The sequence below is a fragment of the Mobula hypostoma genome, chromosome 28 (genome assembly GCF_963921235.1).
Source record: "Mobula hypostoma chromosome 28, sMobHyp1.1, whole genome shotgun sequence".
Classification (NCBI taxonomy): domain Eukaryota; kingdom Metazoa; phylum Chordata; class Chondrichthyes; order Myliobatiformes; family Myliobatidae; genus Mobula; species Mobula hypostoma.
In genome coordinates, this window is record NC_086124.1 from 31,471,912 (window position 1) to 31,494,312 (window position 22,401).

The 22,401-nt window shown below is 49.9% G+C and overlaps 1 protein-coding gene across 1 annotated transcript in view; it reads right to left on the reverse strand.

Moving 5' to 3' along the window:
• dhx34 (DEAH (Asp-Glu-Ala-His) box polypeptide 34) overlaps positions 1 to 22,401 on the reverse strand; it is a 40,647-nt gene that overhangs the window by 1,868 nt on the left and 16,378 nt on the right. Inside the window, exons 8-13 of the mRNA XM_063035467.1 lie at positions 17,501 to 17,734; positions 16,601 to 16,771; positions 15,925 to 16,039; positions 9,471 to 9,577; positions 2,852 to 3,127; positions 677 to 853 (exon numbers count right to left, since the gene is read on the reverse strand). Of these exons, the coding sequence (XP_062891537.1) occupies positions 677 to 853; positions 2,852 to 3,127; positions 9,471 to 9,577; positions 15,925 to 16,039; positions 16,601 to 16,771; positions 17,501 to 17,734 (1,080 nt within the window). The remainder of the gene's footprint in view (positions 1 to 676; positions 854 to 2,851; positions 3,128 to 9,470; positions 9,578 to 15,924; positions 16,040 to 16,600; positions 16,772 to 17,500; positions 17,735 to 22,401) is intronic.

Sequence of the window (22,401 nt, forward strand, 5' to 3'; positions counted from 1 at the left end):
CCTCACACTCCAATGTGACATTCCCAATGCCCAGAACCCCCCCCACACCCCAGTGTGACATTCCCAATGCCCAGAACCCCCCTCACACTCCAATGTGACATTCCCAATGCCCAGAACCCCCCCACACCCCAGTGTGACATTCCCAATGCCCAGAACCCCCCCCACACCCCAGTGTGACATTCCCAATGCCCAGAACCCCCCCCACACCCCAGTGTGACATTCCCAATGCCCAGAACCCCCCCCACACCCCGGTGTGACATTCCCAATGCCCAGAACCCCCCCCCACACCCCGGTGTGACATTCCCAATGCTCGGGACTCCCCCCGTGTCTTGATTTTCCCAAAAAGCACTTCTCCTCAACCAATCCACCACTCTCTCACCTCCTGCCTCGCTGTCACCACACTCCAGCAATCACTCCCTCCCTCCCACCCACTCAACTCTTCTCTCTCATGCGATTGTCACTCAACATGCACCCCTCACGCCCACCTGCCAACACTCTGGCCTCCCAACCACTGCTAACTCCCCACTAGTCCCACCCAGAGCCCTCTCGGTTCGCTCTGACTCCCCACCTCAGTCTCTGAGAACCCTGACCCCTCTCTCACTCACCCCTCATGCCTCCCTGCCTCAATTGCCCCACTTCCCCCCACCCACCCGCTCCCTGCTCAACACAGACTTACCGCCAAGCAGTTGTAGGTCAAATAGTCGTTCACTGCCAGGCCTCCCTTCAGTGGATGGGGACGGCATTCCTTGCCAGCCCTCAGCACCTCCAACAAGGGCATGTCTGTCACCAGCTGCGGCCCCACAAACAGGTTCTGCCTCTCCAGCCCTGTCAACTGGCGAATGGAGTATGGTACCTGTGTGAGAAGGTCAGGATGGCCAGCAAAGGGTTAATCAGCAGCCCAGAGTCCTCAATGAGTCAGACAACAGACACCCCCATGCGGGGAATCTGTCTGTCACTGTATAACATTGGGGTACAGTACCGGTGGGGACGGATCTGTCACTATATAACAGGGGTTCCCAACCTTTTTCGCACTACGGACCGGTTTCATATTGACAATATTCTTGCAGACCGGCCAACCGGGGGGGGGGGGGGGAGGGTTGCCAACGGACAAGAGTAGCAGTCAAATACGCTGGGTTTACCCCGAGAAAGACTACAATGACCATGAGGCCTTGCAAGGGCACCAGTGCGCATGCATATGCTGTGCATGCGTGTATGATTTTTTTCTACAAATCGCTCTTGGCGATTCTGTTCGGGGGGGGAGGGTGCGGTGTTAATCACCACCGGAATATAGATGATAATTAGCTAATACACTCAATTTCATTTCTAAAAGGGTTTATCTAACGAATTTAATATTAAACATATTTTCCTCGCATGAATATAGTGATAAGTCAATTATCAGGGGAGGACAGGGGAGCTTGAAGTAAGTGTTGAACGAACTTCCAGTAGAAGTGGTAGAGGCAGGTTCGATATTATCATTTAAAGAAAAATTGGATAGGTATATGGACAGGAAAGGAATGGAGGGGTATGGGCTGAGTGCCAGTCGTTGGGACTAGGTGAGAGTAGCGTTCAGCACGGACTAGAAGGGCAGAGATGGCCAGTTTCCGTGCTGTAATTGTTATATAGTTATATAAGTCAAGAGCATCATAACATTTTAAGTATCGTTTGGATATTAAACACGCAGCACATATTTTTCCTGTATGAACATATAAAATCATTGCATCACACCAATATCGCTGAATCAGTGGGAGCCCTGGGCTTGTTTCCCTGCAACAAGACAGTCCTATCGAGGGGTGATGGGAGACAGCGATACTCGAACGGGGTTCCTTATGTCCAGTCTATTTAGTTTTCGTTGCATTCATTGCAGAGATATGTTGGAAATGGAAGAAACATTTTCAGTGCTTTCGTGGCTATCTCAGGATATTCAGCCTTGACTTTTATCGATAATGCCGGAAGAGATGTTATGTCAAACATACTTTTCAGCCCGCCGTCATTTGCAAGCTCGAGGAGTTGATCTCCTTCCCGCGCTGACATGGATGATGCGCGGGCTGACCTCGCGTGCGTAATGGCTCAACAGTGTGTGTGACAGGGAACGAGGAAAGGTGCAGCTGACTCCTATCGCCAAATCATATCATTTCCTCGCGGCCCGGTACCAGTCTGCAGCCCAGTGGTTGGGGACCGCTGCTGTATAACATCGGGGTACGGTACCGGTGGGGACGGGTCTGTCACTGTACAACACCGGGGTACGGTACCAGTGGGGACGGGTCTGTCACTGTGCAACACCGGGGTACGGTACCAGTGGGGATGGGTCTGTCACTGTGTAACACCGGGGTACGGTACCGGTGGGGACGGGTCTGTCGCTGTGCGACACCGGGGTACGGTACCGGTGGGGACGGGACTGTCACTGTACAACACCGGGGTATGGTACCGGTGGGGACAGATCTGTCAGTGTTAACACCAGGGTACGGTACCAGTGGGGACGGGTCTGTCACTGTGCAACACCGGGGTACGGTACCAGTGGGGATGGGTCTGTCACTGTGTAACACCGGGGTACGGTACCAGTGGGGACGGGTCTGTCACTGTGTAACACCGGGGTACAGTACCGGTGGGGACGGGTCTGTCACTGTGTAACACCGGGGTACGGTACCAGTGGGGACGGGTCTGTCACTGTACAGAGAAGACAGTGCCACTTAGATACCTGCCTGTTGACAGAGGAAAGTCAGTGCTCATTCGTTCTGCCACCAGGGCAGGGTTGCTGTCAGTTACTGATGAACTGGATGGTCACATTAAATCTCAGAGCCACTTTCCTCTTCACCTCAACCTCTCTATTACTTCAAACTCACTCTCTCCTCACCTCAGCCTCCAGGAAGCCCAGGAGTTTCCGGCACAATGACTCCCTCGAGCGCCGAAGCTCACGCAGCTTCTCCTCGTCCTCCTGGCCGCCGTGCCTTTCCGTCAGTTTAATCTGGTCGGTGAGGACCTGCTCCCACCTGTCCCGCAGCCTCATGACGTTGGACAGGAGCTGCACACCCACACCCGGGTCAGCCAACACCAGTTCCAGCCATCCATCCACAACCAGTCGGCCACAGTCTGCGCTTGTGTCCAGGGAGCGCGCCAACAGCAGGAGATACTGCAGAAGAGGACAAAAGGCCATGGAAGAAAGAAAAGGGGGGAGGAGCACCAGAGGGAGGCCATGGGCAGGCAAGGAGTGAAGGTGAGAGGGAAAAGGGAATGGGGAACAGTGAAGGGGAGGGGTCCATCACCAGAATTTCGAGAAATCAATGTTCATGCCATCAGGTCGGAGGCTACCCGACAGAATACAAGGCGTTGTTCCTCCACCCTGAGTGTGGCCTCATCACAACAGTGGCGGAGGCCACAAATAGACGCATCTCAATGGGGATGGGAAGCGGAATTAAAATGGGTGGCCACTGGGAGATCCCGCTTTCCCTGGCAGACGGAGCCTGGGTTCTCGGCGAAACAGTCGCTCAATCTACGATGGGTCTCGCCGATATACAGGAGGCCACACCAGGTGCACGGGACACAGTATACGAGGACAACTGACTCACCGGTGAAGTGTCGCCTCACCTGGAAGAACTGTTTGTGGCTCTGAAAGGAAGTGAGGGAGGTGGTGTAGGTGGTGGTTGTAGCACTTGTTCCGCTTGCAAGGGTAAGTGCCAGGAGGGAGATCGGTTGGGAGGGATGAATAGATAATGGTGTCGTGTAGGGACCGGCCTCTGTGTCCAACACATAAGTCTCCGCAACTTCCACCACCTCCAACGGGATCCCACCACCACGCACATATTCTCCCCCCCCCGCAACTTTTTGCTTCCCACAGGGATCACTCCCTATGCCATTCCGTACACACACACACACACACACACGTGTCCAGGTTCCTGCATCTCCTCCCTGATGATAGCAATGAGAACAGGACATGTCCTGAGTGATGGGCATCCTTCATGATGGATGCCGTCTTTTCGGGGCAACGCCTTTTGAAGGTGTCCTGGATGCTGGGAGGAGGCTCGTGCCCACGATGGAGCTGGCTGAGTTAACAACTTTCTCCAGCTTTGTCCGATGCGGCCCACTGGCCCGTCCTGACCGGACGGTGAAACAATCAGTTTCAATGCTCTCCGCAGCACGTCTGTAGAAATTTGTCGGAGTCTTTGGTCACCTACCAAATGTCCTCAAACACTGAATGAAATATAGCCGCTGTTGTGCCTTCTTTGTAATTGCATCAATATGTTGGGCCAAGGACAGATCCTCAGAGGTATTGACACCCGGGAACTTGAAACTGCTCACCCTTCCCACTTCTGATCCCTCGATGAAGACTGGTGTGTGTTCCCTCAACTTACCCTTCCCAAAATCCACGATCAATTCCTTGTTCTTGAGCAACACCACTCAACCAGCTGATCTACTTAACTCCCGTCCACCTCCTCGTCACCATCTGAAATTCCGCCAACAATGGTTGTGTCGCTGCCAAACCTCTAGATGCCACTTGAGCTGTGTCTAGGCACACAATCGTGGGTGTAGAGAGAGTAGAGCAGTGGGTTCAGCACACATCCAGGAGGTGCGCCACTGTTGATTGTCAGCAAGGAGACGTTCATTCAGATACGCACAGGCCGTGGTCTCCCAATGAGGAGGTCAAGGATCAATTTGCAGATGGAGGTACACAGGCCCAGGTTTTGGAGCTTGGTGATTAGAACTGAGCGTATGATTGTGTTGAACACTGAGCTGTAATCAATAAACAGCAGCCTGACGTAGGTACCATTATTGTCCAGGTGATCCAAGGCCAAGTGGAGAGCCAGTGAGATGGTATCCAATGTAGACTTGTGGCAATAGGCAGCAGATTCAGTTCCAGGCTTAGACAGTGACAGACCTCTCAAAGCACTTCACCACAGTGGATGTGAGTGCAACCGGGTGATAGTCATTGAGACAGCTCACTCTGTTCTTCTTGAGCACTGGTATGATTGTTGGTGGAAACTTCTGACTGTAGCAATGAGAGATTGAAAATGCTTTATGCTTTTGAACACACCTGCCAGTTGGTTGGCACAGGTTTTTAGTGCCCTACCAGGTACTCCATTAGTGTCAACCTTGTGAGGGTTTACCCTCATGGCAGATGTCCTAACGTCAGCCTCCAAGACAGAAATCACAGGTTTACTGGGAGACTGCAGGGATTCGCACAGCTGTAGTTCAATTTTCTCTTTCAAAATATGCATAAAAGGCGCTCAGCTCACCTGAGAGTGAAGCATCACTGCCATTCATGATGTTAAGTTTTGATTTGTAAGGAGTAATGGCCTGCAAACCCTGCCAGGGCTGACATGCATCTCTAACCTCAATCATAAAATTTTCAGTCCTTAAAATCGCTTTCCGTAGGCCGTACCTGGATGTAACACCTATGTAAAACTGGTCTTATCGTGTGTGACTAGTCACCGTACTCTGAGAAAATCAAATTACACTAGGTGCTAGTAAGGCCATCAGAGGATTCTGGTATCAGACGGAGGTAGTGAATAGAAACTACACACTTCCTGTTATTACTCTCTAACTAATTAGATCCAGTGTTATTCTCTATTTAAAAGTTTACAGACTAAACTTTCCTTTTTACTCATCCCTAGTTAGTTAGAAAAGCAGACATAATTCCTCTTTGTAAGTATCATTGTTAACTTCAGTTTCATTTCCAGGCAGTGTATCTACAAGTTTAAATTGCGAAAACACACACACATTCTTTGACTCTCTTCATGACAATTCTCCAACATCACAACTTGGATGTACAAGTTTATTTTCATTTGAAGAATCAGAATTTGATTTTCTGCAAGGACTAATTATTTTTGCGAAGACATTCAGTTCTTGCAGAAATTAAATTCTGATTCTTCGAATGAAAATAAACTTCTACATCCAACCGTACTAAATGCTCTGCATTATTACACATTTCGTTCCCGCGCTGGTTCGTTGAATATTGGTTAGCTCACCATCTTCTTTCTTAGTTCATTGGAACGAGATAGTTTGTCATCCACTTGTACAAAAAACTTAACCTTTTACAGAATTAATTCCCAACTACATGGTAGGGATCTTGGACACTAGTCTCTGCTGATATTGTCTCGTTAAAGCTGCTGCGTGCTATAGCCGTAGTTTCAATAAATCTTTTATCACTATTGTCTCTCCTCCAGGGATTTCCCCCTAAGGTTTTCAAGTTAGTAGGGTAAGGATACTCACTACTAATTCCACCCTTAACAGTTTATGTCTTCAGCTTCTAATCATTGCTGTGTTTCTCTCCTTGTCCACGCCTACGTCAGCCATGCCTCCTCTCGCATAGCTTTTTTTTCCCCAAATACTCTTTTTTTAAAAAAAGTAATAATCGGTAAACCTCTTTTTCATCCCTCCGCAGGTGGAGCTTCCATCTTTGGGTTTAGTTAACCTGGGTTACACCCTCCCCCCTTTGAACTTATGTTAGAGTGCTAGGTTTTTCTCTGTGTCTAGAAGACCTTCTGAGTTCAGGCTCTTCTTTGTGAGAATTTTCATTTATCCTGTCTTTTCTAGTCAACACTTCATCACGTGTCTCTTTTTCTCGTCGAATCTCAAACTTGAAATTTCCAGATTTCTGCCATCAGGTGGGATTCATGAACTTGTAAGTTTCTGGACCACTGGTATTGAATGCCACACACCTAGCCCTCAGCAGACTATGATTCTCCTGGTTCATCCACAGCTTTTGACTTGGGTATGTTTGGTCCGTTCTCGAAGGCACACATTCATCCTCACACATCTCAATAAAGTTGGTAACAACTGCGGCACATTCAGACTCAAAAGATGAATCCCTAAATATTGCCCAGTCGACCAACTCAAGGCAGTCCTGTAAGCACCCCTCTGCCTTCCTTGACCATCCTTTCTTGGTCCTCGCTACTGATGCTGCAGTCGTTAGTCTCCGGTTATGTGCTGGGAGTAGAAGTACAGCCAGTGGATTAGACTTTGCAAAGTGAGAGTGTGGGATGGCACAATATGCCTTCTTGAAGGTGGTATAACAGTAGTCATGAGTGTTGGCTCCTCTGGTTCCACAGGGGATAGGTCGATGGTAGTTGTTCAGAGACCTCTACAAACTGACCTGGTTCGAATCTCCCACAATGACAGAACTCAATCCCCAGACTAATAAATGCTGACACACCATACGCCTTCTTATCCACCCCATCAATTTGTGCAGCAACTTTTGAGGCACTTATGGAAGTGGACCCCAAGATCCCTCTGTTCCTTGACACTGATATAGTTAATATTCTATAGATTTGCTGAGTATGCCCACAGTATAATGAATCTCAGGGTTGTATATGGTGACGTATAGGTACTTTGATAGCAAAATTTACTTTGAACTTGGAACCAATTTACGCTCCCAAGTTTTGCCTAATACCATCTGATCCTATCCTTGTCTATGGCTATGCGAAAAGACAGGGAGTTCTGGTCATCATCTCCACCAAGAGATCTGTCACAAGACTTAGTACCAGATGCAGGAAGGCTTTCCTCTGACTGGCCAGTCCACACACCACATCAGAAATCCTTCCTGGACACACCTAACAAACTGTGCCCCACCTAAACCTCTTGTGCTAAGGAAGTACCAATCAATATTAGGGAAGCTGAAGTCCCCCATGACAACTTCCCTGTTATTTTGCATCTTTCCAAAATCTGCCTCCTAATCCATTCCTCAGTGTCTCTGCTGCTGTAGAATACTCCCAATAGAGTGATTGCTCGATTCCTTTTTCCGACTCCCAGCCAGACTGACTCAGTAGACAACCCTCCCCGATGTCCTCCTTTCTGCAGCTGTGATACAAATGCCATTCCCTCATCTCCTTGTCCGTTCCAAAATGTCCAACCCCCAGAATATCCAGCAGCCATTTCTGCCCTTGTGACAGACAAGACTGCAATGCCACAACATCGTAGTTCCATGCACTGACCATGCTCAAAGTTCATCAGCCTTGTCCTAGATACTTATTACGTCACCTGTACAGCAACTACATCCTCTGACCTATCACTCTGGCTCCATTGCCCCCGACAACACAGTTTGAACCCTCCCCGGCAAACCTGCTTGCAAGGACATTGGTCCCCTTCAGTTTCGTGTGTCACCTGTCCCTTTTGTACGAGTCGTACCTTCTCCAGAGGAGATCCCAATGATCCAGAAATCTGAAACCCAGCACCACCTCCCCAGCATCAGTTCCTCAGCCTCACATTCATCTGCCTAGTCATCCTGTTCTGACCCTCACTAGCACATGGCAGGGGCAGCAGCCCAGAGATTACTAACTGCTTTTCAGCTTTCTACCCAACTCCCTATATTCATTCTTTTCCTCGCGATGCCTCTGGTACAATGTGTGTTCCATAACTTCTGGCTGTTCACCCCACCCTTAATGCCGTGGACTGATCCTGGCACCTGGTAGGTAACACACCACCTGGGAGCCTTGTTCGTGCTCGTGGAATCTACTGTCTGCTCCTCCTACTATGAAATCTCCTCGCACTACTGCAATCCTTTTCTCCGCCCTACCCTTCTGAGCCACCGGGACATAGTCAGGGCCTTGCGGTGGTGGGGCGAGGGAAAGATGTGCCTGAAACCACCAAGCACCTTTCCCTTCCCCCCACTTTCTGCAGGGGTCGCTCCCCACGCAACTCCTTTGTCCATTCGTCCCTTCCTCCTGGCACTCATCCTTGCAAGTGGAACAAGTGCTGCACCTGCCCCTACACCTCCTCCTTCACCACCATTCAGGATCCCAAACAGTCCTTCCAGCTGAGGTGACACTTCACCTCTGAGTCTGTTGAGGTCATGTACTGCATCCAGTGTTCCCGGCGTGGCCTCCTGTACGCCGGTGAGACCTGGTGTAGACTGCCCAGCACCAGAAAAAGAGGGATCTCCCAGCAGCCACCCATTTTAATTCCACTTCCCATTCCGATCTACCCATGACCTCCCCTACAGTCGCGATGAAGCCACGCTCGGGTTGGAGGAACAACACCTTATCTTCCGTCTGGCTAGCCTCCAACCTGATGGCATGAACATCGACTTCTTGAACTTCCAGGAATGTCCCCACCCCCCCTTCACCATTCCCTATCCCCTTTTCCTTTTTTTTTGTAATTTATTTCTTACTGATACATATATACCATATAGTCATATATGCAACAAATCTCCACATAATATTTACCTGAGGTATACAGTTAGAGGAAAGAAAGAACAAGCAAAAGAGAAAAATATGTTCAAGTAGGGAGTGATCTTTTTTTTGAAACATTGATTTGTGAGAATAAAATCAGGCATATGAAGTGTTAAGTAATTAAACCATTTTTCCCAGTATGAATCCAATTGTTGCAACTTATGATTAACAGATGCTGTTATCTTCTCCATTTTGTAAATGTCCATTGTAATTTTCCATCCAAGCATTTAAAGTTGAGCTCTCCTGTGATAACCGTTTCCCGGTAAGAGTTATTTTACTGTCCCCTTTTCCCTCAAGTTTAGTACATACCTGCAGTGCGGGGGCACGGACACAGTTCACAAGGTAGGGTTTGTTTGTCTCCAGCAACGAGACGAAGGCAAGCAGCTGGTGCTGGTTGCTCTGCTCTGACCTCTGACCTGGGAAGGAAAAGAGACCATGAAACAATGGTGCACATCAGCAAAACACTTCCAGTTAATACTCTGTGGTCATGTGGAGGGAGATTCTCTCTGTGTCAGACCCAGGGAGTATGTGATGGGACGGTGTGGAGGGAGATTCACTCTGTGTCTGACCCCGGGAGGGTGTGATGGGACGGTGCAGAGGGAGCTTCTCTCTGTGTCAGACCCAGGGAGTATGTGATGGGACGGTGTGGAGGGAGATTCACTCTGTGCCTGACCCTGGGAGTGTGTGATGGGACGGTGTGGAGGAAGATTCACTCTGTGTCTGACCCCGGGAGTGTGTGATGGGACGGTGTGGAGGGAGATTCACTCTGTGTCTGACCCCAGGAGTGTGTGGTGGGACGGTGTGGAGGGAGATTCACTCTGTGTCTGACCCAGGGAGTGTGTGATGGGACGGTGCAGAGGGAGCTTCTCTCTGTGTCAGACCCAGGGAGTGTACGATGGGACGGTGCAGAGGGAGCTTCTCTCTGTGTCGGACGCAGGGAGTGTGTGATGGGACGGTGCAGAGGGAGCTTCTCTCTGTGTTGGACCCCAGGAGTGTGTGATGGGACGGTGTGGAGGGAGATTCACTCTGTGTCTGACCCCAGGAGTGTGTGGTGGGACGGTGTGGAGGGAGTTTCACTCTGTGTCTGACCCTGGGAGTGTGTGATGGGACAGTGTGGAGGGAGATTCACTCTGTGTCTGACCCCGGGAGTGTGTGATGGGACGGTGTGGAGGGAGATTCACTCTCTGTGTCTGACCCCGGGAGTGTGTGATGGGACGGTTTGGAGGGAGATTCACTCTGTGTCTGTCCCCGGGAGTGTGGGATGGAACGGTGTGGAGGGAGCTTCACTCTGTCCCTGACCCCGGGAGTGTGTGATGGGACAGTGTGGGGGAAGACCTTCAGACATAGGAGCATAATTAGGCCATTCAGCCCATTGACTCTGCTCCGCTATTCGATCATGACTGATTTATTATCCCTCTCAAACCCATTCTCCTGCCTTTGATGTCCTAACTAACCAAGAAACTGCTTTAAATATACTCAATTACTTGGCCTCCACAGCCATCTGTGACAATGAATTCCACAGATTCACCAACCTCTGGCAAAAGAAATTCCTCCTCATCTCTGTTCTATTCTGAGGCCATACCCTCTAGTCCTAGACTAACCCACCATAAGAAACATCCTTTCCACATCCACTCTGTCTAGGACTTTCAATAGTTGATATGCTTGCATGAGATCCCCCCTCATTCTTCTCCACTCCAGTAAGTACAGGCCCAGAGCTATCAAACTCTCCCCATACGTATACCGTTACATTCCCGAATCACTCTTGTGAACATCCTCAGGGCACTCTCCAATGGCAACACATCTTTTCTTAGATAAGAGGCCAAAAACTGCTCACAATACTCCAAGTGCAGTCTGACTAATGCCTTCTAAACCTCAACAACACATCGTTGTTCTTGCACTCTCGTCGTCTCAAAATGAATGCTAACGTTTCATTGTGCTTCCTGACTCAGACTGCTAGGTAACCTTTAGGGAATCCAGCACAAGGACTTCCAAGTCTCTTGGCACCGCTGATTATTGAATTTTCTCCCCCTTTAGAAAATAGTGCATGACCATACATTTCCCAGCACTGTATTCCATCTGCCACTTCTTTGCACATTCTCCCACTATGTCTAACTCCTTCTGCAGTCTCCCTGCATCCTCAGCACCACCTATCCCGCCACCTATCTTCAATTCATCCACAAACTTGGTCACAAAGCCATCAATTCCGTCATCCAAATCACTGACATGCAACGCAAAAAGAAAAGGTCCCAAAACCCACTACTGCGGAACACCACTAAAAGCCAACCAGAAAAGGCCCCCTTTATTCCAACACTTTGCCTCCTGTCAGTAAGCCAATCTTCTATCCATGATAGTATCTTTCCTGTAATACCATGAGTTTTTATCTTGTTAAGCAGTTCGTGTACAGCTTCTGAAAATCCAAGTACACAACATCCACAAAATCTTCTTTGTCTATCCTGCCTGTTATTTCCTCGGAGAACTTCAACAGATTTGTCGAACAAGGCTTCCTCCCAACTTAAGGAGTCTTAAAGAAACATTCTGACTTTGGCCAAGTATATTATGCAATTCCAAGTATCCCGAAACTTCATCTTTAACGATGGACTTCAGCATCTTCCCATCCTCTGAGGTCAGGCTAACTAGCCGAATATTTTCTTTCTTCTTCCTCTTGAAGAGTGGAGTTACATTTACAATATTCCAGTCTTGCGGAACCATTCCGGAATCTAAGGATTCTTGAAAGATCATTACTAATGCCCACACGATCTGTTTAGCTATCATTTTCTGAACCCTGGGGTGTAGCCAATCCGGTCCAGGTGACTTATCTACCTTCAGACCTTTCAATTTCACAAGCACCTTCTCCCTAGTTAAAGCAACTGCACTCACTTCCACTCCCCCACCAACACAACACTCTCGAATTTCCAGCACGCTGTTAGCGTCTTCCGTGAAAAATAATTAAGTTGGTCTGCCATTTTTTTTGTCCCCCATTACTATCTCTCCAGTGCCATATTCCAGCAGCCCAATATCCACTCCCATCTCTCTTTATAAAACACACAAAATGCTGGAGGAACTCTGCACGCCGGGCAGCATCTTTGGAAAAGTACAGTCAACATTTTGGACTGAGACCCTTCATCAGGACTGGAAAAAAAGAAATTAGGTCAGAGTAAGAGGTGAGGGGGTGGGGAGGAGGAAGCACAAGGTAGTAGATGATAGGTGAGACTGGGAGAGGGGGAGGGGTGAATTAAAGAGCTGGGAGGTCGATTGGTGAAAGCGATAAAGGGCTGGAGAAGAGGGAATCTGACAGGAGAGAACAGCAGGCCATGGAAGAAGAGGAAGGGGGAGGAACACAAGAGGGAGGTGATGGACAGGTAAGGAGTAAGGTGAGAAGGAGAAATGGGAATGGGGAATGGTGAAGGACAAGGGGGGGGGTGGGGAGAAAGGGGTGCAATTACCAGAAGTTCAAGAAATCGAAGTTCACGCCATCAGGTTGGAGTCTAGACTACCCAGACGGAAGATAAGGTGTTGTTCCCCCAACCTGAGAGTGTCCTCATCACGGCAGTAGAGGAGGCCGTGGACTGACGACAGAATAGGAATGGGAAATAGAGTGGGAGATTCTGCTTTTTCTGGCAGACGGAACACAGGTGCTCAGCGAAGCAGGTTCCCAATCGGCGGTGGGTCTCACCAACATACAGGAGGCCTCATCGGGAGCACCGCACTGAACACTGACCCCGTCAGACTCACATGTGAAGTGTCACCTCACCCGGAAGGACTGTTCAGGGCCCTGAATGGTAGTGAGGGGGGAGGTGTAGGGGCAGATGTAGCACTTGTTCCGCTTGCAAGGTTAAGAGCCAGGAGGAAGATCAGTGGGGAGGGACGATTGGACAAGAGTTGTGTAGGGAGCGATCCCTGCGGAAAGCAGAAAGTGCGGCGGGGGGGAGATAAAGGAAAGATGGTGGAACTTACTGGGAATTATGTGCTGGATGCGGAGGCCGGTGGGGTGGTAGATGAGGACAAGAGGAACCCTATCCCTGGTGGGGTGGCAGGTGAATGGGGTGAGGGCAGACATGTGTGAAATGGAAGAGGTGCGGGTGAGGGCAGGGGTGATAGTGGAGGAAGAAAAACCCCTTTCTCTGAAGAAGCTCATTAGTTCCGGAATGAAAAGCCTCATCCTAAGAGTAAATGTGGTGGAGATGGAGGAGTTGAGAGAAGGGGATGGCATTTTTACAAGTGAAAGGGTGGGAAGACATACAGTCCAGGTAGTCCTGAGAATCAATCGTCTCTTTTACTCTTTACTTCTCTGGAAAAACTTCTGGTATCCTCGTTGAAGTTATTGGCGAGCTTCCCTTCGTATTGCATCTTTTTTCACCTTATTTTTTTTGTTGCCTTCTGCTGGTTTTTAAAAGCTTCCCAATCCTCTAACTTCCCCCTAACTTTTGATCAATTATTGTGTTCTCCCTTGAAGGAAGAGTTTCACTCTGTCCTGAAATCTTTGGCGGTAACAGAGCATATAAACACGGCCTTCGGCCCATCTGGTCCATTCTGACCACAGCATCCTCCCTGCTTGTGCTGATTGAGCACATTTGCCCCATAACCCTCCAAGCATCTCCTCTCCACGTACCGATCCAAATTGTACCTGCCTCAACCATTTCCTCTGGCAGCTCATTCCAGGTATTCTCTACCCTCTGTGTGATGAAGTTACCTCTCAGTCCTCCTCTAAATCTCTCCCTTCTCATCTTTTATCAGTTCCTTCTAGTTTTAGGCTCCCCGACCCAGGCTATGGTCGTCCGCCTTACCCATACACTGCACGATTTTGTAAGCTTCTGCGAGATCACCCCTCATTCTCCTGCGCTCCGTAAAATAAACATTCAGCATGGCCATCCCCTCCCTCAGATTCAGCTAAATCCTGCCCAATGCCCTCAAGGTTGGCCCTGCTCCAGTTCACGAATTTACCCCGTTCTGTCTGTCTCCTTAAATATTCCAAATCTAATAGAATGGTGGTCACCAGATGCAAAGCAAGTCCCGACTGCCACGTCAGTTACTCGGCCGGCCTCGTTCCCTAAGAAAAGGTCCGGTATTGTTGGCCTTGTTCCGGGGTCAGCACTTTACCTTGTTCTGTCTGTCTCCATGACTGGAGTAAAACTAATAGAGTAGTTGTCACCAAACCCAAAGGGCACCCCAACAGCCACTGGCCCTGTGTCTGTGTCTGACTCTTCCCTTCCTCTAACAGCGCACTCCGCGTGCACCACCCTGTGTGGAAAAGCTGCCCCTGGGTCTCCTTTAAATCTTGTCCCTCTCCCAAAACTTATGTCTTTGACTTTAAAACTCTCCTACCTTGTGATAGAGTGGCGGGGTGGAGATTCATCTCTATCAAAGGCGCTCCTTCCCTCCGCTAACCTGCAGATCACCCTTGGGTAAGGTGCAGCACCCACTTAGCCCCCCACCCCCGATCGGGGTCACGTGAATTCACGGGTCAGGTGGTAGATGGTCGTATGAGAAGCCGTTGCATATCTCAAGTCCTGGTGACAATCTCTGAGGAGTATTGATAATGGCTGGGGATCACCCGACTTGCGAAGACACTGCCCAGAAGACAGCAATGGCAAACCACTTCCGTAGAAAAATTTGCCAAGAACAATCATGGTCATGGATAGACCAGAGCTGCCCATGTCATACGACACGGCACATAACGAACGAACCCTGTGATAAACAGTGTAACAATCTCGTTTATCTATAGCCTACAAATCTAACAAATCTCCTCAGCCTCCGGTGCCCCAGTGGGAAGAAAGTCGGCTGACTCACCTCTCCCCGTAACTCTCGGGAGGGGGGAGAAGATGGCGGCGCGACGGCAGCGCGCGTGGCCACTTTGGTGATGAATATCTGTTATCTGTCAAGTAGGGGACCGTGCACAATCCTGATTTGATGGAGACAGACGTGAGAGCACAGCGGAACATCTGGAAAACTTCTGAAATGCCCGCTTCGCTGCCGCTGCTACTGTGTGGTAACCGGAATCTCCGGAGCTGAAGGCCCCGAAATCCTCGGCTTTGCGTGTTTCGGCAGCCGGGGAGAGGTTCGATGGCGATCGGGAGGCTGTAGCGGAGAGGCTGCCCGGAAGCTCGGAGTTTTCCTACGGATAGACTCAGGGTCGGCTGGGATCGGCTGCTTCCAAGGTATCGGCAAGTTGACGGTGCCTGGAGGTTTATGGCAGGGAGTTTCTCCCTTTTGCCGCCTGCTATCGGGGACTCGGGAGTCGATTGACTCAGGACTTTGAGACTTTTTTTTACCGTGCCCATGGTCTGTTCTTTATCAAATTATGGTATTGCTTTGCACTGCTGTAACGATATGTTATAATTATGTGGTTCTGTCAGTGTTAGTCTTTGGTCTGTCCTGTTTTCTGTGATATCACTCCGGAGAAACATTGTATCATTTCCTAATGCACGTATGCATTTCTAAATGACAATAAAAGAGGACTGAGTGTTCTCATAATCTAAAGACACTGCAAAGACATGTGAACTAGAAGGTCATGAGACCACAAGACATAGGAACAGAATTAGGCCATTCGGTCCAGTAAGCCTGCTCTGCTATTCTATCACGGCTGAAATATCTATTTCCTCGCACCTTCCACACACTTACCGGTGAGTCGGTTAACTGGGCAGCACGGGCTCGCTGGGCCAGAAGGGCCTGTTACCACATTGTATCTCTAAATAAAAATTTTTAAAAAGCCCCCCTGCATTCCAGGCAAGATCCTGGCGAATTTCAAGCCAGGCACAAGACCTACCCGGTGCGTCTCTGCAGCCGTCCCCCTCCTCGTCAACATGCAGCAGGCTCGGAGTGGAGTTGAACACACCGGTGGGATGGAGCACAACGCCTGCCTTGCTCTGGGTGTGGAAGATCTGTATCGGAGAGTGAGGGAATGAGAGAGCGAGCGGGAAGCGGATTGAGAGTGGCGAAGAGCGAGCGTGAGGACGACGAGGGAAGGAGGAAGGCAAGAGGATAGAGGCAGGAGCCAAGGGTGGGCACGAGGGGTTGGAGTGGATGTCAGGGGAAGGGGTTGAGATAATATGGGGAGAGGTGAGGGAACTGACCAGAATGAAGGGGGCTGATGAAATAGCGGGAGACAGGAAAAGGAATGCGAGGGTAACAGGTGAAGCTGAGTAACAAACACTTCATCAGGGAGAGGAGTAATGAGGGATAAAACAGATTTGGGGGATGAAGAACGACGTGGTGAGAAACCGAGAGGGATTAGACAGGGATGAGAGGTCAAAGGGCGGGAGAGGGGCCACGGACGCCATGGGCTGGGGGTGGGGGTGCTGAGAGCTGGAAAGGGGAGGGAGGGCTGAGGAGTGTCAGGTGTGGGGATCGGTGTTGGACAGGGAGTGATGAGCATCAGCGAGGGGTGGTGGTGAGTGGAGAGAGACGTAGACACCCGGGTGTGTTGTCCCCACCCCCCTCACCTGCTCAGAGTCCTTGCGCCGGCTGTTGAACTCGTCCGGCACGGCCAGCTGAGGGTAGAGACCGCGACACACCAGCAGCTTCAGCAGCTGGAAAGAGCGAGCGGAGAGCCGCTGGGAGAGCGCCGCGGCGCACAGCTCATTCACGTCGTGGCGCAGCTTAAAATTCACATCCTGCGGGGTGGGGGGGGGAGGAGAGGGGAGGGGAGGGGAGGGTTAGAGGAATGGAGACAGTGAGGGGGAGTGGATGGGCAGAGAGATGGGTCAAATAGAGAAGTAGACAGTGAGGTAACAGCATGTACAGATATTAGTCATAGTCATACTTCACTGATCCCGGGGGAAATTGGTTTTCGTTACAGTTGCACCATAAATAATAAATAGTAATAAAACCATAAATAGTTAAATAGTAATATGTAAATTATGCCAGGAAATAAGTCCAGGACCAGCCTATTGGCTCAGGGTGTCTGACCCTCCAAGGGAGGAGTTGTAAAGTTTGATGGCCACAGGCAGGAATGACTTCCTATGACGCTCTGTGTTGCATCTCGGTGGAATGAGTCTCTGGCTGAATGTACTCCTGTGCCCACCCAGTACATTATGTAGTGGATGGGAGACATTGTCCAAGATGGCATGCAACTTGGACAGCGTCCTCTTTTCAGACACCACCGTGAGAGAGTCCAGTTCCATCCCCACAACATCACTGGCCTTACAGATGAGTTTGTTGATTCTGTTGGTGTCTGCTACCCTCAGCCGGCTGCCCCAAAAGGGAGTGGAGAGAGATGGATTCACAAACACTGGGGTACACACAACAGAGTATACCTTCTACAGGACAGAGACATGCAGAGAGACAGTCCATGTAGAGAGCGACAGAGAGAGAGCATCCGCTCGCGGCAGTCTGCCACATACCTGAATGTCCACCTCACCGCGCTGGCCCTCTGAACGGTGCGAGCCCTCGTCCTCCGAGGACCCCTGCTCCTCGTCCTCCAGCCGCAGCACCTTGCGCCTGCGCCCATCTTGCTGCTCGTGTTGCCGCTTCACCAGCCGCAGCTCCTGACGCTCCCGGTGTCGCTTCTGCCGTTGGTAGCTGTCTCTGCCAGAGCCGCCCTCCTCCTCCAGCAGCCGATGGTCCTTCAACAGCGTCTGAACCAGAGGTAGGGGTCAGCTCACCCTTCTCCTCTCCTCCCCACCCTCGCAACCTGCCCATCACCTCCCTCTGCTTCCCCTCTCCCCTCGGATTCAGCCTGTTACCTCTTCCACCATCAGCACCCAGCTTCTCGCTGCACCCCCCCACCCACCTGGTCTCGCCTCCTCCCCGTCCCCCCACCTTCTTATTCTGGCTCCTTCTGCCCTCCTTTCCAGCCTCGGCCCAAAACGTCAACTCTTTATTCCTCTCCACAGATGCTGTCTCACCAGCTGAGTTCCTCCAGCATCTTGCTGGGCTTCCAGAATCTCTTAGTCATTGAAAAGTACAGCCCTTCAGCCCATCTAGTCCAGGCTCAACCATTTAAACTGCTTACTCCCATCAACCAGCACAACATCTCTTTACCCCTCCCATCCACGTACCTATGCAAACTTCTCTTCAACATTGAAATCAAGATCACATGCCCCACTTGTACTGGCAGCTCATTCCACACTCTCACCACCCTCTGAGTGAAGAAGTTTTCCTTAAACATTTCACCTTTCACCTTTAACCCATGACCTCTAGCTGTAGTCCCACCCAAACTCAGTGGAAAACGCCTGCTTGCATTTCCCCTCTCTGTTGTCATTTGACTGTATACACCTATACCACCAAATGCGATGTTTCTGCGGACCAGGGTGTAAAGCACTGTAGTACATAACACACAATAACGCAGAAAAACGAGAATTTAATCTACAAATGCATAATTTTGCATTTACCCTATCCATACCCCTCATTATTTGGTATACATCTATTAAATCTACTCTCAGTCTTCTACTTTCCAAGGAATAAAGTCCTAATCTATTCAATCTTTCCTTATAACTCAGGTCCTCCAGTTCCAGCAATATCCTTGTAAAATTTCTCTGTATTCTTTCAACTTTATTTACATCTTTCCTGTAGGCAGGTGACCAAAACTGCTTATAATAGTGTCCCCCACTTTTCGAACGTTCGCTTTACAAAACCTCACTGTTATGAAAGACCTACATTAGTTACCTGTTTTCGCTAACAGAAGGTGTTTTCACTGTTACGATAAAAGGCAAAGCGCGAAAAAAAAATCAGCGTGCGTCACGAGCAGCCGCTCTCCCCCAGATTCAGAACGGCATTCTAGCCAGCACTGCTTAAACACGAGCCTGTGAGCAGATGTTCGCAAGAAGAGTTCTAAGGTTTCGAAAAAGCCTAACAGAGCTCGTAAGGGTGTTACACTTGGCGTAAAGCTAGACATAATTAAGCGTTGCAATCATGGTGAACGAAGTAAGGACAAAGTGAGTTTGGCTTGTGGAAGTTGACGAAGATGATGTTGAAGAGGTTTTGGCATCCCATGACCAAGAACTGATAGATGAAGAGCTGATGCAATTGGAAGAGGAAAGGATAACAATCGAAACCGAATGCAGTAGTGAAAGTGAAATCATCCAGGAACTGAACGTGAAGCAACTGAGTGAGATTTCCCCTGCAATGATAAAGTACAACTTTAATTTTGAAAGGGTACGTCGGTTTAGGGCATATTTGCAGGATGGTTTGAGTGCTTACAAAGAACTGTATGATAGAAAAATGCGCGAGGCTCAGCAGTCAAGCAAGCCTTCCACATCAGCCGCAGCAGACGACAAACCTCGACCTTCAGGCAGGCAGACATAGAAGATGACCTGCCTGCCCTGATGGAAACAGACGATGAGATGACACTCTCGTGTCCCACCACCCCAACCCCCAGGCCCCGGACAGATACCGATTCGCGAAAAACACAGTGGTAGCTGGAACGTACTCAGCACATCTTTAAGAAAAAAAGCCGAAATAAACAAGCTATTAATTAGGTGCCGCCCAGCACGTAAATGTCGGCCCAGATCAGAGGCAATTGCCGATTGCATCACCTCTGATCTGGGCCGACATTTACGTGCTGGGCGGCACCTAATTAATTAGCTTGTTTATTTCGGCTTTTTTTCTTAAAGATGTGCTGGGTGCGTCCCAGCCACCGCTGTACCGCTGCACCGCTGCACCGCTGCATTCTTCGCGGATCGGTATCAGTTCGCTGCCCGGAGGGTGGGGGCCACTGCACCACCCCAACCTCCGACGACTCAGCCTAACACACCATCATCAGTGTGCTCGATGTGCTACTTCATATCGGCTGTGTATTTTTACGTGTTATTTGGTATGATTTGGCAGCTTCAGAGCTTAAAGTTTACTGGAGAGCGCTTGCACCGTGTTTCTGCCGAGAGCGCTTGCGTGAAATTTTTGCTACGGAGAACAGTGCGCAATGATTGTGGAAAAGTATTTCTACTTTATATAGGCTGTGTATTCATCATATCATTCCTGCTTTTACTATATGTTACTGTTATTTTAGGTTTTATGCATTATTTGGCATGATTTGGTAGGTTATTTTTGGGTCTGCGAACGCTCACAAATTTTTCCCATATAAATTAATGGTTAATGCTTCTTCGCTTTACGACATTCCGGCTTACGAACCGTTTCATAGGAACGCTCTACCTTCGGATGGCGGGGGAAACCTGTACTCCAAATTATGCCTCACCAACATCTTATACAATTTCAACATAACATCCCATCTCCTGTACTCTTGAGACCCTGATTTTCAGCTTCCTTCCTGACTCCCTAATTTTCACTTTTCAGGATCTCATCCCTTTTCCTAACTAGGTCATTGCTACCAATGCGTGGACCATGGCTTCTGGCTGCTCAACGTCCCCACTTAGGAATGCCGTCAAGATCGAGACATCCCTGACCCTGGGAGGCAACATATCATCTGGGAGGCTCGTACTCAAGTCAAGATGGTGCTGATGAACAATGTGACCAGCGACGATGTCCTGCAGACAGTTCACAAAACTCCTTCTTCTACACCACATTCTTTCAAACGTGATTCTGCTACGAAACGCCGTGCGGTTGGAACCTGTGATTGACGTTCTGATGGTGTGTTCTGGGGCCGACTGAGCAATCTGTTGCTTTACTGTCACTGAGGGAGTTGGGTAAGGTTTGGAGCGGGTGTGTGTGTGGGGCCTGGGGGGCCTAGTAGCCTGGAGACCAAGAGCAAGCCCACGATCGACCCCATTGCTTCTCTCCGATTGAGGTGTCAAGGGTGCGAGCCCGTGATTGACTCCATTGCTTCTCTCTGATTGAGGCGCTGATCAAGGGCGAAGTCGATGAGGAAGGTCGGGCGTTCGGTGCCATCTTCCTGCGTTCGACCGGCCTTCCTCTCCCTCGTGCTCGCCGCTGTCAGAGGGAAGTGCAGCAGTCTTGGGGTCCATGTTGCCGGGATTGATCAGCGAGGCTCTGGACTCATTTTGGTTCATGTTGCAGGTGATCCTCGATCTGGTTACACTTTTTTTTTTACTGTTTTGAGCGGTTTGATCGATGAAGGCTGGGGTGCTTCAGCAAAGAGTGGCCCTGGCAGTGGGCTAGCAGCGTGGTGCTGAGCAGAACTAAACTGAACACTCCTCCACTCCTACTTTAAACTTTCATATTCTATGCACTGTTCACATACTCGTTTGCATTTGCAAATTTAGCTTTTTTTTTGAACGCTGGGTGTGTGATGTTTCTGTTCCCATGGTGTTTCTGGGTTTCCTGGCTGACTGTGGGAGGATGAATCTGAGAGTTGTACTCTGTATATATATATGTCGATAAAACATTTTCTTTGAAACTTCCACAGAGATGGTTCCAGCAGTCTGATATTAGTGGGGGGGGGGGGGAGGAAGCTGTCCTTAAATCTCCACATCAGGGCTTTCGAGCCCCTGTATCTTCCCCCAGATAATAGGAAGGGGAATAGCCACAGTGACAGGCACTGGACTGCTAGCGTCCTGAAGCAACTCCCACAGGGCAAAGCTCCGTCCTCACCCAGCCAAGCTGACACTTGCTCCAAAACCCTCCCTGGTGTCTGGTCCCCGACAGCTCCCAGTTTCCCACCCCCAGCAGACAGAGCGCCCCTGCACACTCTCCCCCTCCTCACCACTGCTGGCCCTCCAGCAGCAAGCCAGCTCCCGGGTGGAGGTCCCTCTACCATCGGGGATGGGGTGGGTAGAGTCTCCCCCCTTTATATCAAACCATGAGCCGTAGGCCATTCGGTCCATCAATTCTGCTCCACCATTCCATCATGGCTCTCGACCTCATTCTCCAGCCTTCTCCCCGTCACTTCTGACACCGACTAATTAAGAACCTATCAACCTCTGCTTTAAATACACCCAATGACTTGGCCTCCACAGCCATCTGAGGCAATGAATTTCTCAGAATCACCACCTTCTCAGGAAAGGAATCCCTCCTCATCACCGTTCTATCGGGATGTTCTTCTATTCTGAGGCTGTGTCTTCTGGTCCTGGACTCCCTGACTATAGGGAGCATCCTCTCCACGTCCACTCTGTCATTTCAATACTCGATTCCTGACACACACAGCCGTGCCGTGCAACCGGGTTTGGGAACGCACCCCTCCCCTCCAGACTGCTGACAATTCTGGACCTGGGTTTTGTGTTTGCACAGTGTGGGAGGTCACAGGCCCTGCCTTAGGGTTTTGAGGGGCTGCTCCTCGAATTCTGGTTGCACTTCAACCCCCCCCGACCCCCGATCATCTCTGGGCACCCGGGGCAGAAGTGGAGGGCGAAGGTTCTGGATGGGCAAGGGGCCACCGCTGGTCTGCTCCTGA